This window comes from Myotis davidii, unplaced genomic scaffold (genome assembly GCF_000327345.1).
Source record: "Myotis davidii unplaced genomic scaffold, ASM32734v1 scaffold169, whole genome shotgun sequence".
NCBI lineage: Eukaryota > Metazoa > Chordata > Mammalia > Chiroptera > Vespertilionidae > Myotis > Myotis davidii.
Window position 1 is genome coordinate 14295 of NW_006383005.1, and position 14455 is coordinate 28749.

The 14455-nt window shown below is 35.1% G+C and overlaps 1 protein-coding gene across 1 annotated transcript in view; it reads right to left on the reverse strand.

Moving 5' to 3' along the window:
* Window positions 1-14455, reverse strand: part of LOC102769384 (UV radiation resistance-associated gene protein) — a gene marked incomplete at its 5' end in the record, with an annotated part of 166060 nt that overhangs the window by 7861 nt on the left and 143744 nt on the right. Inside the window, 2 exons of the mRNA XM_015557473.1 lie at window positions 5807-5972; window positions 13501-13561. Of these exons, the coding sequence (XP_015412959.1) occupies window positions 5807-5972; window positions 13501-13561 (227 nt within the window). The remainder of the gene's footprint in view (window positions 1-5806; window positions 5973-13500; window positions 13562-14455) is intronic.

The following is a 14455-nucleotide window of genomic DNA, read 5'->3' on the forward strand; positions in this document are numbered from 1 at the left end:
ACTATAACTGTACTGGTGGATAAGGAAGGTTGTTTGAATAGAGGAACTTGTCCACAGGAGCAGAGTGGATCGGGGCTACTCAAGGCCCTCTTGGTTTCACCAGATAAGCAAGGCAGCAGATAATATTGCACTTAATTTTAGGCCTTAAAATGTAACAATTCTGAGGACAGGAAAAAATACTTGGGAATGATATGTCTGATAAAGATTTAGTATCCAGAATTCATAAAGAAGGCTTACAACTCAACAACAAAAAAGATGAACAACCCAATTTAAAAATGGGCAATGGGCCTGGATAGTAATTTCTCCAAAGAGATATATAAATGGCAAGCAAGCATATGAAAAAGTGCTCAACATCATTAATCATTAAGGAAATACAAATCAAATTCACAATGCTATTATCACTTCAAACCAGGGAACATAAACTGATGTAGCTGCTGTGGAAGAGTTTTGTGGTTCCTCAAAAAGTTAAACATAGAATTACCATATGACCCAGCAACTCCACTCTAAGATATGTATGCAAAACAACTGAAAATGGATACTCAAACAAATACTTCTACATGAGTGTTCATAGCAGCACTATTCTCTAATCAAAAAGTAAAAATAATCCAAATGTCTAGCAACAGATGAATGGTTAAGCAAAATGTGGTATATACATCAATGGAGTATTATTCAGCTACTAGAGGCCCGGTGCACAAAAATTTGTGCACTTGGGGGTGGGAGGTCCCTCAGCCCGTCCTGTGCCCTCTTGCAGACTGGGACTCTTCGGGGGATGACCACCTGCTGGCTTAGGCCTGCTCCCCGAGGGACTGGGCCTAAGATGGCAATCAGACATCCCTCTGGCAGCCCAGCAACCCTCGGGGGATGTCCACTTGCCAGCGGGGAGCAGGCCTAAGCTGCAGTCGGACATCCTTAGCGTTGCTGAGGAGGCAGGAGAGGGTCCCGGGCGGTCCCCACTGGGGTGCCTGGCCAGTCTGGGTGAGGGGCTGAGGGCCGTTTTCAGGCTGGCCTGGGACTGAAGCTCCCACCCTCTCCTTTTTTTCTTTTTTTTTTTTCCGAGATTTATTTACCTTCTACAATTGAAACATTGTTGCCATCACTGGCGCTCCCAGCTCTGAGGCTGTGGCCAGCTGAAAGCAGGTATCTGGGGTTTGTTTAGCTTCTATAATTGAATCATTGTTGCTTTTGGAGCTCAGGGCGGGCCGTGGCAGGCGGAGAACCTTGGCTTCCTCCATCACTGGAGCAAGCAAGCCTCATGTTTGCTTCAGCTGCGTGGCTGCCAGCCACCATCTTGGCTGGCAGTTAATTTGCATATCGCCCTGATTAGCCAATAAGGAGTGTAGTGAAGTTACAGTTAATTACCATGTTTCTCTATTATTAGATAGGATAATAATGAATAAAGTACTAATGATGCTCCAATGTGGATATACCTTGAAAACATTAGACTGAGTGAAAAAAACCTTTACAAGAAAGGTCACATATTGCATGATTTTATTTATATGAAATATCCATAATTGGTAAATCCATACAGACAGAAAGCAGATGATATGTGCCTGAGGCTGAGGAAACAAGGTGCAGGTTGGGGAGATATGGGTGACAGTTTAATGGGGTTTTCTTGTGGGGTGATGAAATGTTTTGGAACTAGAGGAGTTGGTGGTTCCATAACATTGTGAAAGATTAAATGCCACTGAGTTGTAACACTAAAAAGTTAATCTTATGTGAATTACACTTCAATTTTTTAAAACAAGAAAAGAAATTATACCCATATCCCCTTCTGTCAAACATATACATTTCAGACTCTCTTTAAATGTTTTTAAAATTTAAAAGAACACTTGGGTTATAAACTAATCAACTGATGTCTTTGAAAGGCACTGGCTTATACTATACATGTACTCCCTGCTCACCACTTACCATCTGAGAGTCACTGTCCCAGATACAGCACTAAATTATTCCATTGGGCCCACCTTTCCTGCCTTTGCTCTTGCAGTTTCCTATACAGGGTAGAGGGCATTCAGTTCTTCATGCCCATGGACACAACAATCTCTCAATCTACAACAGGGGATCCCAACTTTAACTGCACATCAGAATCACTTCCGGGAACGTTTAAAAAATAAACGCCTCATGTCTGGGCTCCATCAACTGAATCGGAATTTCTGGGGGAGAGGCCAAGAATCTGGAGGTTAGGAGGTCATTTTCAAAACTTCCCAGATGACAGTAGTGTATAGCAGTCAGGGTTGAGAATAACTTAGCTAGAATGTTTTATAACCACTTCCCTTTAGCCAAGTGTAGTGCTTTCTAAACTCTAATCATTCTTGTATCAGTTTTGGAAAGTTCTGTTTTTCTAGAAATTTATCCATTTCATTTGAATTTCAAACTTATTAGCATAAAGTTGTTTATAAGATCCTATCTTTTAATGTCTGTATATCTGTAATGACACCTTTTTTTCTTCAGTTATATTAGTTATTTTGCCTGTCTCTTCTCTTTCTCAATAGTTCTTCCTGAGGGCTTATCAATTCCTAGTTGTTTCAGACTAGAACTCTTGCCTGTATTATTTTTTAAGGTACAGCTGTCCATTTAATTTCTGCTCTTATCTTATTATTTCTTTCATACTACTTTCATAGGACTTAACTACCTCTTCTTTCTCTAGATGTTTCAGGAGACTCAGATGATTAATTTTTACATCTTTCTTTTTTTCTAATATATGCAATTGAGGGTATAAATTTCCCTCTGAGCAAAGATTTAGCTGCACCTTACAAAGTTTCATATGCTGTATTCTATTATTGTTTTAAATAATTTCAAACTTCCTTTATAATTTCTTCTTTAGTCTATAGGTTAAAGAGAAGTATACTATTTAATATACACATATTTAGGGATTATTGATTTCTAGTAAATTTCACTGTGGTCAGTAAACATTATGAATTACTTTAATATTATGAAATTTGTTGAAGCCAAGCATAATCAATTTTAGTAAATGTTCCAAGTGTGTCTGAAAGGAATGTATATCCTATAATCTTTGGTGCAATATTTTTTACCTATAACTTAGACCAAGCTTACTAATTGTTCTATTCAGGTCTTTTAGATTCTGATTTTTTTTTTGTCTGCTTATTCTAATAGCTAAAGAAAGGAAATTTAAAGTCCTCTCTGCTATGACTGTGGATTTCCTTGTAGTTCTGTTAACTTTTATCTAAATATTTGAAGTTATGGCTGTAAAATATATATATTTTACTTATTTTGCTAATTTCCTGAGAGGTATCCCAGTGACCTAAAAGAGTTTTACCACTTATAAAAGTGCTTATTAGTCTCCATAGTGTCATTTACACAGTAGGGAAAAAAATGGTTCATTATCTCACAAACATACATTACAAGCAAAGAATTTAATAGTTGCAATGACATTTTTGATTAATTAAAACTGGGTTACAATAAAAGGAGGGTTTCTAAAGTGAAATTTATCTGAAGAAAGACAAACATTATCATCCAATATTTTATTTTTTTCCTAAATTTTTTCAAAAAAAGTATTCATCTATAAAACTACATATATATTTGGAATTGACTGCGTTATCATAAAATGTCCCACTTAATTACCTTAAATTTCACTTTTTAAATTTCACTGTCTGAATACTAGGGTTCCCTTTTCTCCACATCCTCACCAGCACTTAGTTGTTGATTCATTGATGGTAGCCATTCCTCATTGTGGTTTTAATTTGCATCTTTCTAATGATTAGTGACATTGAGCATTTTTTCATATGTTTATTCAGCCTGACAATATTTATTAACATTTACATTTAATGTAATTACAGAATAAGTTTGAGTTCATATCTACAAATTTACTATTTGTTTAGGTTTGAAATTAATGTTCATTTTCCTTTCTTTTCTTGCCTTCGTTTGGATTAATCAAGTATTTAATTTTTTTCCATTTATCTCCTCTATTACTTTTTGCTATGAGATTATAACATGTATCCTTGATTTATTAGAGTCTAATATAAGTTAGAATTTTACCAAAATCCAGATAATACTAGGATCTTAGAACACTTTAACTCCATTTCTACTTCCCAACTTTTGTGTTACTCAATCATTACAATTCTAAATATATTATACATAATAAGATATTCCCCTTTTCTTTTTAGTCTAAATTAATTTAGACATACTCATATTTACTCTTTGTTCCTTCTTGCATTTCCAAATTTCTGTGTGAGATTATTTATTCTGCTTTTAGGTATTTCCCCTTAGTATAGGTATTTTCTCAGTTGTGATGGTCTGAAATGTTATTTTTGCCTTTACTTTTGAAGGATATATTCACTGAGTATAGAATTCTAAATTGGCAACATTGTTTTACAGTACTTTTAAAATGTCATTGCATCAACTTCTGGCTCTCAATGTTTCCATTGAGAAATGAGCTTTCAGTCTTATTATTGCTCTTTTGACACTTAGTCTGTCTTTTTTCCTAATTACTTTTAATATTCTCACTTTGTCTTTGGTTTACAGCTGTTTCACAATAATTTCCCTAAGTACTTTGGCTCTGTATTTACTTTATGCTATATTTAATGTTTCTTGAATTTGTAGCTTGATGCCTGTTCAATTTGAAAAATGCTGTCATTGATTCTTAAAATATTGCATTTATCCTGTGTGCCTTTTTTTTCCCCCTGTGACTCCAATTATAAGTATATAAGCTCTTTTGGTTGTGTCCTACACATGTCTAGCATATTTCTATACAATACATCTTTTTTGTTTTTTTGTGCTTTGGTAAGGATATTTTCTACTGACATATCCTCCAGTTTACTAATCCATTTTTCAGATATGAACAATCTGTTGTTAAGTCTCTCATTCTTTTCCTGGTTGTCTTTCTGATAAATCTTTTACCTCTTTCATTTGTTGACTAACAGGAAAGAAGTACTATATGAATATCTGCAGAATTATTATACTTGTCCTCACAAAAGCAAATTAAACTTAAATGAGTCAATTTTGCTATGATTAGCAACTTTAACAAGTGCAGGAGTAGATCCATTACAATCTAAATGAATGAATGACTATATTCTATTTAAAAGAAACAGAACTGGTGCAGCCACTGTGGAAAACAGTATGGAGTTTCCTTAAAAAACTAAAAATGGAACTCCCATTTGACCCAGTGATCCCACTTCTAGGAATATATCTCAAGAAATTAGAAACACCAATCAGAAAGGATATATGCACCCCTATGTTCACAGCGGCACAATTCACCATAGCTAAGATCTGGAAACAGCCTAAGTGCCTATCAGCAGATGAGTGGTTTAAAAAACTGTGGTACAGCTACACAATGGAATACTATGCTCGGTAAAAAAGAAAGGAATTCTTACTACTTGCAACAGCATGGATGGAATTGGAGACCATTATGCTAAGCGAAATAAGCCAGTCAGAGAAAGATAAATATCACATGATCTCAGTCATTTGTGGAAAATAATGAACAACATAAACTGATGAACAAAAACAGATCCAGAGACAGAGAAGCATCAATCAAACCGTCAAACCTCAGAGGGAAGGTAGGGGAGGGTGGAAGTAAAGGGGAGAGATCAACCAAAGGACTTGTATGCATGCATATAAGCCTAACCAATGGAAACAGACAACAAGGGGGTGAGAGACAGCAAGGGGGGAGGAATTGGGGGGATAAGGACACCTTAATCAATAAAAAAATTTTAAAAATAAATAAATAAAAGAAACAGAATTTTACAAAGTATATATAAAAATTACTACAATCTAAGTCACATTTTATGTTTTTAATATACTCCATGTTTTATACTGGCTTGATATTAAAAATATATTTTAAAAAGATACTTACTCTCTCTCCTTTTCTGTCAGCTTGTCATTGATATTATCTTTGATTGTTGATCTAGATCCCTTATGAATTATAGGATATCTAAGGGGCACTTGCAGGAAAAAGGAAATCATGGAGACCAAATGTGCAGTGTAACCAAGGGCAACAGCAATGCTTCCATCATCTTTTGCTGTAGATTAAAAGCAGAAGAAAACAATTATTTACCTTCTAAATGTAGCTATGAGATCATAATGAATCAATTTCAAAGGAGATTTTATTAAGAAATAACTGGTAAATAAAATATTAATCTTATCTAAATTACATAGTTTACATTTATAATCTTAAATTCAATTATACATTTATATTATAAACTTAATTCAATTATATGAATTTTAGACAAATCTAAACACACTTAAAATTTACTTTACTATATTCAAAACTATTTCCCAATAATTAATGTGGTGAGATTAACATTTGATATATATTTAAAGAATTCTTAATATATTCAAATATTCATTACTTCCTTCCCCAGCATTTTTAAAGGTAGAAATAATAGTTGAGTCTATTATACAATGTGAAAGTTAGTTTCAGAGGTTTAAACATAACTCATTATATAAGCACTGTACATTTTATTCATTAACAACTTATAAGCAATATAGTGGTGCTGCTATACTACTATACAGCATTACGAATTCTAATATGAAGTGAAATAGCATAATCTTTTATAGGGTATGTTCTCAATATTCATGAAGATAGTGTTGCATAAATAAGTTGATAAAGTTTGAAATATAATAAGGGGGGAAATGTTTTAAATAGTAAAAGCAAAAAACTAAAAAGCCATACTATTAATATATCCTATTTATGCAATTAAATGGAAGCAACTGTTGAAAAATGCATGCATCCTCCAGTCAAACATAAGTAACTATCTTTTAAGAAGTCACAGAATTACATTTTTAACTCACTAACCAGATTTCTGCTACCACCTACCAAGTGATAATCAATTAGGCACTCAAAACAGAGTAATACAACAAAAAGTTTAAACTTGAACCAGGAGAAAGAAAAAAGTAACTGTTTGGTATACGGTATTCCCAAAATACTTAAAAAAATTTCACACACAAACACCCACACACGTGCACATATACTAAAAGAATTCACACATCATCTGGAATACCTCCAACCAAAGAAAGGCTGAAATACTTGAGATGGCCTTGGCTTGAATATTTTCTGATTTCTAAGGGTACATTTAACTTCAATTATTAGTAATATTACTCACATTCTTCTTTTATATTTATACTTAGTTATCTAAGCATTATCTTCTTGTTGTAGAAATGCTATTATACTAGTAGCCATCTAGTCCTCAGTGAATTCTCTACCCTTGATTGCCATAGCAGACCCTTGGTTTCTCTTGAATCATATTATAAAAATAGGTAACTTCTATGATATACTTTTCTTCCACCAGAATTGACCATAACACTTTATTTGTGACAGTCCTTCATTCATCAATAGTTACTAAACTGGGGACTTTTTATATGCTATGTCATTCATTTTGCAGCTTAAGAAATGAAGGCTCAAAGAAGGTAAGAAACCTGTCCAAGTAATACGGCTGGTATACAGGTGACTTGACACTGTCTCTGTCCTCTAGGCATTCTAGCATACTGTCCCAGAACGTAACTGTGGAATAAATTTTTTAACTTGAAGCCTAGAACATATCAAGCATATGACACACATGTACCACCTGAGTTTCTTTGCTCTTTTCTATGAATGGCAAAGAACATATAAAAAGTCTGTGAGTCCTCAGTGGCTTGTATAGTACCAGACAGAGAATGGACTTCTCAACCAATGTTTGATGTTCTCTCAAATTAAACTGATGAAAAAAATTTCAAACAGCATTCATTTCAACTGACAGTTCTGAGTCATGTCCTAACTGACTAGAATCCTATTTTTATTCCTATTTTTAAAGACCTTGTCCTCTTGTCCCAGTCCCACCCAAGTACCTTGAGTACCACAGCACTCTGCTTCTATTGAAATCTGTATATCACACTACCTTCTAGACTAACATTACATTACACTGTAAAGTAATCACATTTACAATTTAATCATCATGTAACATTAGAGCTAGGAGAAACCTTAAAAACCACTGAGTCTAATGCTATCCATTTAGAGATGAAAAGAAAATGAGATCTAGGTGATATAAGTTGCTTAGGCAAAGCCATACAGATAAAAACCATGAGTGATGGAATAAGAGGGAGAACTGTGTCTATACCCAGGCCCCCAAAATATCTATCTGTGGAGTCACAGCTGGAATGTTGAGCTGTATCAGAGGTTGCTGAATCTGTAAAGAGGCTTATCAAACATAAAATACCCAAGGACTTGGTCTTTAAGAGCCTTCTTTGGAAGGGAGAGGAGATGAAGAAGAGGGCTTACAATAATGAAGAATCTGTAAGCCCTAAATTTGAACTTTCCTGTATGTGCTTCACACTAAACTTGTTCTTTCCTATATGACCTGACAGAAGCAACAGAAGGCCTTTTAATTAGCCTCCCAAAGAGGTTAAATGCAAACTACAAATGTTTTAAAAAAACAATTCTCCAATGCGAAACACTCAAGCATCTACCTTTTTTCCATATTACTAAAGGAGTGATACTAAAGAATTACATTTGCATATTTTGAGACTACATCCACATAGCTATTAAAAAAACAAAAATTGGTCTTCTAACATCACCTCTTTTCCAGAAGGCCTCCCAAAGAGGTTAAACGCAAACTACAAATGTTTTAAAAAAACAATTCTCCAATGCGAAACACTCAAGCATCTACCTTTTTTCCATATTACTAAAGGAGTGATACTAAAGAATTACATTTGCATATTTTGAGACTACATCCACATAGCTATTAAAAAAACAAAAATTGGTCTTCTAACATCACCTCTTTTCAATGATCGAAACAAGTTTGCTTAAATTTAATGATAAAAGGGTATCTCCAAGAAGCCTACATATGCAAATTAAAAACCAAAAGAAATAGCAAAAACTAGAAACTGGGTAATATTGGAAATTAGCTTTGATTCTGGTTATTCACACTCACCACCGTTTCCACCACAAGACTCCCCGTTCCACCTATTAAAAACCCCAGGTTGTTTCCTCTTCCAGACCATAGTGCTCAGTCACAGCCTCACTGTTAAACACCAGGGTGTTGGATTTCCAATATTAAAGCTTTATATTAAAAAACATTTTAAAAGGACCACGGGTGAGGCATTACAGGGCCCAAGGGTATTCCAATACCCTCAAAAGGAAAACCACCTCCTGGTAGGGAAGTCACTTTCATCACCCCAAGACCACTGAACCTCCAGTGGGAAAATGTGAGCTCATGTGGTTAATTATGGCTATTGCTGGCCACAAAACCTCAGATGTCACATTCTGTTGCCAATCACTTTAGCTAAAAAACCAAAAGGTTTAAGGTTTCCAGCATTCCAAGATCTAAAAGACTTTTTACCTGCCAAAGCCAAAACCTGGCTCTCTGGGGTGTACTTTTCCAGTAAGCATTAATGACGTCCCTAACACCTAATGCAGAGCAGAGGTCTGTCTGTGTTCCTTGTGCTGCTCTGGGGGTTAGAAAGGTCACAGATGATAGTTTTGTTGGTGAGAAGTTGGAGGAGGAGTTCAGGGAGGAACAGGAATAAACTGTAAGACTCAGATACATTAAAAAAAATTCTAAAAAAAACACAATGTTTTAAGTGGCTTCAAACAAAATAAAAATCTGCAATTTCCTCATAATAAATATTTCTGATTTGTTTTTTAAATGCTGGTGGTTACAAAGGGTTGCAGCTGTTGTGTAACTTTTTGATAATAAATTCCACAAATACACACTCTCCATGACAACATTATAAATTAATTCAAATGTCTCTTTGACTTAAATGCTGGACAAACTATCAATGTTCAAATGCATCCGTGTACAATAGTGATCTAAAAGCTCTTACCATCCTGCCTTCCCAATCACTGAGGCAGCTGATTCGATAAGGAACCAAGCACCCACTGATCCAGACAGGACAAAATATTTAAGACTCTAATCACTGCCACAGCATCTATGGAATCATTCCATGTTCTCAATGAGACACTGTTTGACATATGGACTCTCCTTTCCAAGAAATCATGCCTGCATAAAGGGATACAGACACAGAAGGAAATCTGGGTCTCATTACCACAAAAGGCTCTGGTGTTATGGATTACTTAAAAAGACACACAAACTTTTTTTTTTTATATACAAGAAATGTCTCTGTCAATGGAACTCAAATGAATACCTTCACCGGACAACTTACTCCCGTTGGGTGCAGGTCTCTTTGACATACTCTGACAGTAAGTTACCCATTTAGAAAGGCACAGTAAATTTTGGGCCACTGTGGTGGAGTTTCCCTAACAGTATTAAGCCATGTAATGTAAGTCTATCCCAGCAAAGTCTCACGAATCACATAGGATAACCAGTTTGGAATTCCTTCACTAGAGTCTCACCGAGAATGCATCTGTTACAGAACACTACAGGCTGGCAGAAGTTTGGAAGAAGTTATTACTCAAAACAAGGAAGAAAAGTGCATCATGACAGGAATAATATGTACCTTAAAATCGGGCTGACCAGGGATGACTTTAGTTCTGCCACTGGTTAGCATGAGTCTTTGGAAAAATTAACTAATCTCTCTGAGCCTCAATTTTCTTGTCTTTAAAAAAAAATGGAATGTAATTTCTTCCCTCACAGAACATTTAATTAACAAGATAGCATTGTGCATGATATTCCCTGCTATCATATTTCTACTCACCCAATCTAAAATGTCCTGCTACCCTTCTCTCAACAGGGGAATACTACTTCATTTTTTTAAGACACCGCAGCCACCATCTTTGCTAAAAGGGCTTTTCTGATCCCCTCCTGATAGACTGATTATGCCCACTTCTTTGAGTCTCATGTACCTGGGACAATTTCTAAATGCCTGACACAGAGTATGAATGCAGTAAATATTTCTTGATTGGCTTGATTACAAGTGGGATAGCCTCAACTGGACTGAAACTTCACTGAGGCAGGATCAATGTCTTAATCATATTTATATATCCTCAGCACCTGGCACAGTAGGTGACACACACAGGGCACTCAGTAAGTTGAGTATATGGAAATGCCTTGCAGAATGCTAACATACAATTCTAAAGTCCAATACCACCATATGTGCTTCTTAAAATGTCTGATTCCTAGGAGTTATGGGGCATGACTAGGGCCTTAGAGTGAAAGTAAATACTTATTTCATTTTATCTCCCATTTCACTTTTCAGCAACCGCACTAAAAAGCTGAACTTCTATTTTAAAGAGTATGAAGAATTTATTCAGCTTGTTGGGCATACACAAAGCACAGGTAACTAATAAAAGCTATGAAAAACTAGGAAACAAACAACGTCAAAGGAAACAAAAACAGAATCAAGAAATGTCCCAGAGTGGGTTAAGGTGACAGTCACCAAGACTGACATTCCTAAAACTGCCTCCCTTCAAATCATTCTGCTTTTAGCAGCCAGAGTAACCTTTAAAAACATAAATCAGCTCATATAATTCCCCTTTTGAAACCGTTCAGGGGTTTCCCACTCAACTGAGAATAAAATATTAAACTCCTTACAGTGGCCTCAGAGCCTTGGCTGACCTTTCCTATTTCTCCTGATATAACTCAACCTCTTGCTCACTATGCCCCAGCCACATAGGTCTGATTTGGGATCAATTCCCTCCCTCCCCTCCTTCCTTGCTTCCTTCCCTCTCCTTCTTTCCTTCCTCTCTCTTGTAACTAATTTCAAGTGCATTTATATGAGCACATTAAAAGGAAAAGCATTTTCAAACGTTATCTCATTCAATCATCACAATGAATTGGAGATGTAGATATTACCTCATTTTTTACAGGTCAAGAAAGTAAGCTCTGAGAGATTACATGACTGCCCCAAATACAGGTCTTTTCTCCCAATCCGCTCACTCTGAGTTTTTTTATATTTATCAAGCCCATTACTGCATCCTGACCTTTGTACTTGCTGCCCCTCTTCTAAGTAATGCTCTCCCCAAGTGTAATATAGTTGACTCCTTTCAGCTTCAAATTTTCTGTTAAATGCTTCTCCTCAGAGAGCTGTTCTCTGCTTTATCTAACGTAGGTTCCTTTATTGTCTAAGATAGCATATTCCTTTACTAAACACTTGTTACATACTTATTTCTTATTTATTAGCTCAATAGGCGGTGTATGTTCCATGAAAGGAGAGAACATATTTTTCTATCATCATATCCTCAAAATTCAGCACAGTACCTGAGTTGAATTAATATTTTTTCAATAAATGAATGTTCTGTATCCCTGGAACCTGGCACAGGGCTCAAGGTACTCAGTAGCTTTGTAAATAGATGAATGAGGAAAAAGATATGTCATGGGCTTTAAGACTTTAACTTTGCCTAAAATCAACACGAAAGCACATTTGTATGTCTTACAGAAATTGGAAGGAACACTGCACAATGAAAACCAGGCAAATCCCAGCTAGATTATTACCTAGCTTTGTGGTCTCTGGCAAATCACTGAATAGCTCATTTACATACTGTAAATGAGACTGTACCACCTTCCTTAGGGGTTTCCTATGTTTGTTTTTGTAAAGATTAAAGATAAGGCAAAATATCATGCTTTTATAGATATAATCTCACAACATGAATTAATATGTTCATACTATCAATTAGGAAATCAACTCAAAGCTTAGATGGCTTGCTCCAAATTACATGGTTTCTAGAAAGTGAACAAGGATTGAATACAGGTTTTTCCATTCCTGTTTTATCACTCTTCTTTTATCATGTCCCAACTACTTGTAGTAAGGGTTGCTGTAAAGGCCAATAGAGGTAATAAATTAAAATAGTCTTAAATGTTAAAGGACCATACATAACAATATTTCCTTAATAGGGAAATGGAAGGACACCCCAACCAAAACTGGTAATGCTCTATATTTAATAACTTCTTCCCAAATAGATAATATGCTAGCTTTGAAAATAATTTATAAAGATATTTAACAGGCCTAAAGCACTGTGTAGACTAGGGGGGAAATGCTACTTTGCTAACAATAAAAAATTATTGGCAAATATTTTATTGCCAAGTTCTTTTCTTTGGCATACTGGTAAAGAGAATAGGAAAATTAAATATTTTAAAATCAGCAATTACTATGAATCATGGTATATATTATCTTTAATATAGATTTTTTAATTAAAAGAGAACAGAACTGACAGAACAACTTTAACCTGTCATAGTGGGAATGTAAAAAAATTAAATTTCCAAATACACTTCACATCAGCAGAAATATGATTTTCTAAATAACAACAGATTAATGTTTGTTATTCTCTGCTCCCAACCACATACAAATCTGTCATGAAAATAAAAGCAAAAGAATAGGGAGGATATAAGTATTCTTACGTACCCCACTGTCTAATTTTCTTAAAGCCCTTTAAAAAATATTTTCCTTTAAGTTTCAAATATAATGTGCAACTATTTTTTTCCCCATGATTAGACCAAATGGCCTTTTAAGTTTATCAGGGAATCTGAATCTATACACTTACAACTGGGAAGGGACAAAAGGTCCAAGACCGTCTGGTGAAAGGCTAGGCAACAACATTTTAAGATATCTCTATTTTTCCCTGCAACATACTCATATGCTATACACAGCAAATACTTAGAAGTAAAAGAAATAAAATACCTTGGAAGTCCTCAGAATTGGGCAATTTGACACCACATACAAAATAATCCTTATGCTCATTCTGTGAATACAACCAAAGAATGAAATTAACTGTTTTTACGTATAAAGCAGTAACTCTAAGTCAAATCTCCAAGAATTCAACAAGTCAGTGTTAATTCAAAGACAATATTGTCCTAGACTTAAAATATTATCATAATTGTTGAAGCTGGGTGATTAGTACATGATGATTCATTATACCACTATATATTTATATACTTGAAATTTTCTATAATATAAACATTTAACACATCAGGTCTAAGCAAAAAGCCATATAAAATTTTATCATAAAAATATCCTTTGCCCAATTCATAGCTATAAATGAAAAATCTTAAATAGAATTAATAAAATTTATGAGCAACCTAAAATCCTATTAACTTTCCTCTCAAAATATTAGTCTTTTAAATAAAAAATTAGTCTTCATTCAAAAAACACATCAAATTTAGCAGATATGGTTCTCTAAAAAGAATCTAGTCAGTTTTAATAAAGTTTTACTTTTTGCATTTACTCCAAGAAACTAGATTAAAGAACTTAACAGTCTGCGGGAATATCTGGAATAATACTAATAAATATAAATTAACTAGTAATTATATTCTTTAAGGAGAGACATGTATTGTGTCTGCATGTATGTATCAGAAATGGTGGTAGTTGAGGAAGAGAAAACCAAGATGGCGGCATAGGTTAACGCAGGAGATTGCTGCCTTGAACAACCAAATCAAAATACACCTAAAAGACGGAATGGACATCATCCAGAAACACAGGAAGGCTGGCTGAGTGGAAATTCTACAACTAGGAGGAAAGAGAATATCATACCCAGACTCAGAGGAGGCGCAGCGCTGAAGTGAAACACTCAGGTGCGGAGTGCGCGCGGAGCGGGCTGGCGGCGGAGGGCGGGGTTGGTGTTTTCATTCGGGAGGGA